At 37.2% G+C, this 2,350-nt stretch overlaps 1 protein-coding gene across 1 annotated transcript in view; it reads right to left on the reverse strand.

The window, feature by feature from the left end:
- LOC106879722 (fibrillin-2) overlaps positions 1-2,350 on the reverse strand; it is a gene marked incomplete at its 5' end in the record, with an annotated part of 60,038 nt that overhangs the window by 4,743 nt on the left and 52,945 nt on the right. Inside the window, 2 exons of the mRNA XM_052976508.1 lie at positions 463-585; positions 1,576-1,695. Coding sequence (XP_052832468.1) covers positions 463-585; positions 1,576-1,695 — 243 coding nt within the window. The remainder of the gene's footprint in view (positions 1-462; positions 586-1,575; positions 1,696-2,350) is intronic.

Consider the following 2,350-nt stretch of genomic DNA (forward strand, 5'->3'; position numbering starts at 1 on the left):
TATATATATATATATACATACATATATATACATATATATATATATACATACATACATACATACATAGATATCAGATGTGTGAAGTTGTATCTGGCCAGTTTGAACGTAAAATGTGTATAACATTTGAGCTGGACATGGCCAGTTTAAATGCTAAAGGATTAAACATTGTTTTTACAGAGCAATAGTCATCTGTAATATATTACTTCGATTCAACATTATCGAGATCTCTGATAAACCTTGTCTTCACAGAGCCATTGAACAGTTATATCATATGCTGTTGTCTTTACAGCATTATTGATTTGTAATCTGATAATGTCTTGCCAACAACAGAATTTCTTTTGTAGTGCTCTGAAAATATTTATCCATCCTTTCATTAATGAATTAATGAATTAATGAATTAATGAATTAATTCATTAATGAATTAATGAATTAATTGAGAGTCTCTTTTGTAAGGTAACTTACCAAGGCATTTCTTTTTATCAGGACTTGGCTCATAACCAGGATAGCATGAGCAGATATATCCTCCATTTATATTCCTGCAACGTCCGTTTTCACATGGATTACCTTCACGGCATTCATTAATGTCTAAAAGAAAAAAAAACACAAACAACGTTATTTTGAAATAATTTATACATGTCTTTACAGAGTCATTGCTGTAGTTGTTGTTGTTGTTGCTGTTGTTATTATTGCTATTATTGTTGTTATGAGTGGAGGTGCAATGGCCCAGTGGTTAGGGCAGCGGACTCGCGGTCATAGGATCGTGGTTTCGATTCCCAGACCGGGCGTTGCGAGTGTTTATTGAGCGAAAACACCTAAAGCTCCACGAGGCTCCGGCAGGGGATGGTGGTGAACCCTGCTGTACTCTTTCACCACAACTTTCACTCACTCTTACTTCCTGTTTCTGTTGTGCCTGTAATTCAAAGGGCCAGCCTTGTCACACTGTGTCATGCTGAATATCCCCGAGAACTACGTTAAGGGTTCACGTGTCTGTGGAGTGCTCAGCCACTTGCACGTTAATTTCACGAGCAGGCTGTTCCATTGATCGGATCAACTGGAACCCTCGTCGTGATAAGCGACGGAGTGTCAACATGTATATCATAAGATTGAGAATAAAATTTGCTTACAAGATGCAAACCCAGGATTTCACCCAGGATTTAGTGGGTGTGATTGTACCCCTCCGCATCCTCTGTTCCCAAGCCTATGGTGTACATGTGTCTGTGTATGTGTGTGCATGCTTATATGTGCGTGTGTGTGTGTGTGTGTGTGTGTGTGTGGTATATGTAAGGAAGGAAAAAGGTTTTGTTTATTGATTCAACCACAGTATATTACAGGTACTTATATCAGCACCTATATAACAAGGTAAAGCAAAAAGGAAAAAGAACCCCCCACAAAAAACAACTTTGTGAGCATCTCTGGGCATCTGGCTGCTGAGAATCTGCTTCTATAAACTCCTTCTGACTCATGCAAGCATGGAGAAAGGAGGAGAAGGAGGAGGAGGAGGAGGAGGGGGAGGAGAGGAGGAAGAAATACAATGATAATAATCATGTACAGATACATAAAGAAAGGGACTGTTACCTATGCAGACGTCTTGACCAATGGCACGGTATCCCTCGGGACAAACACAGAGGAAGGAACCAACCAAATTCTTGCAGTTGTATGGACATTTATTGGTATCAATCAGGCATTCGTCGACATCTGGAAGATATTATTGAAGAAGATTTCATTTTCAATACACAGAAATCAAGTGATTTATTTTTAACCCCAGGTCACACTTAATACAGGTGGCCTGTATCAAATGCATGTGATCAGATAATCTTACTTATTTTCTTATATTTTTGCCACATACACAGCTCTTTGGGAGAGAGGGAAAGAGAGAGAGAGAGAGAGAGAGAGAGAGAGAGAGTGAGTGAGAGAGAGAGAGAGAGTGAGTGAGTGAGAGAGAGAGACAAAGAAAGAAAGAGTGAAATAGAAAGAAAAGAAAGAAGAGAACATACTAATTATCAAAATGATCATGACTGATTAATAGATATAAAATCATTTTCTATATTCGTTTCTTTGTTTATATTTTTACTCCTCTGTGATGGATGCACCGGCCTCATTATTGGTAACATTTCCCAGGACTTACAGCTTGTACGGAACACATTTTTCTGTTTTTGTGAATTCTGTGAATATTAAGTCTAAGTTTCCTTTTTTTTTTTTTACATTCTGCTAAGCTGGATTTCACTAGGTGTGCAGACTGAGGTACTTGCCTTGATTTCCTAAACTCCTATTACTATATATATGTATATATACGTACATACATACAAACATATATATATATAAATATATATATATATATAAATATATATAT

This window comes from Octopus bimaculoides, chromosome 24 (assembly GCF_001194135.2).
Source record: "Octopus bimaculoides isolate UCB-OBI-ISO-001 chromosome 24, ASM119413v2, whole genome shotgun sequence".
Taxonomy (NCBI): domain Eukaryota; kingdom Metazoa; phylum Mollusca; class Cephalopoda; order Octopoda; family Octopodidae; genus Octopus; species Octopus bimaculoides.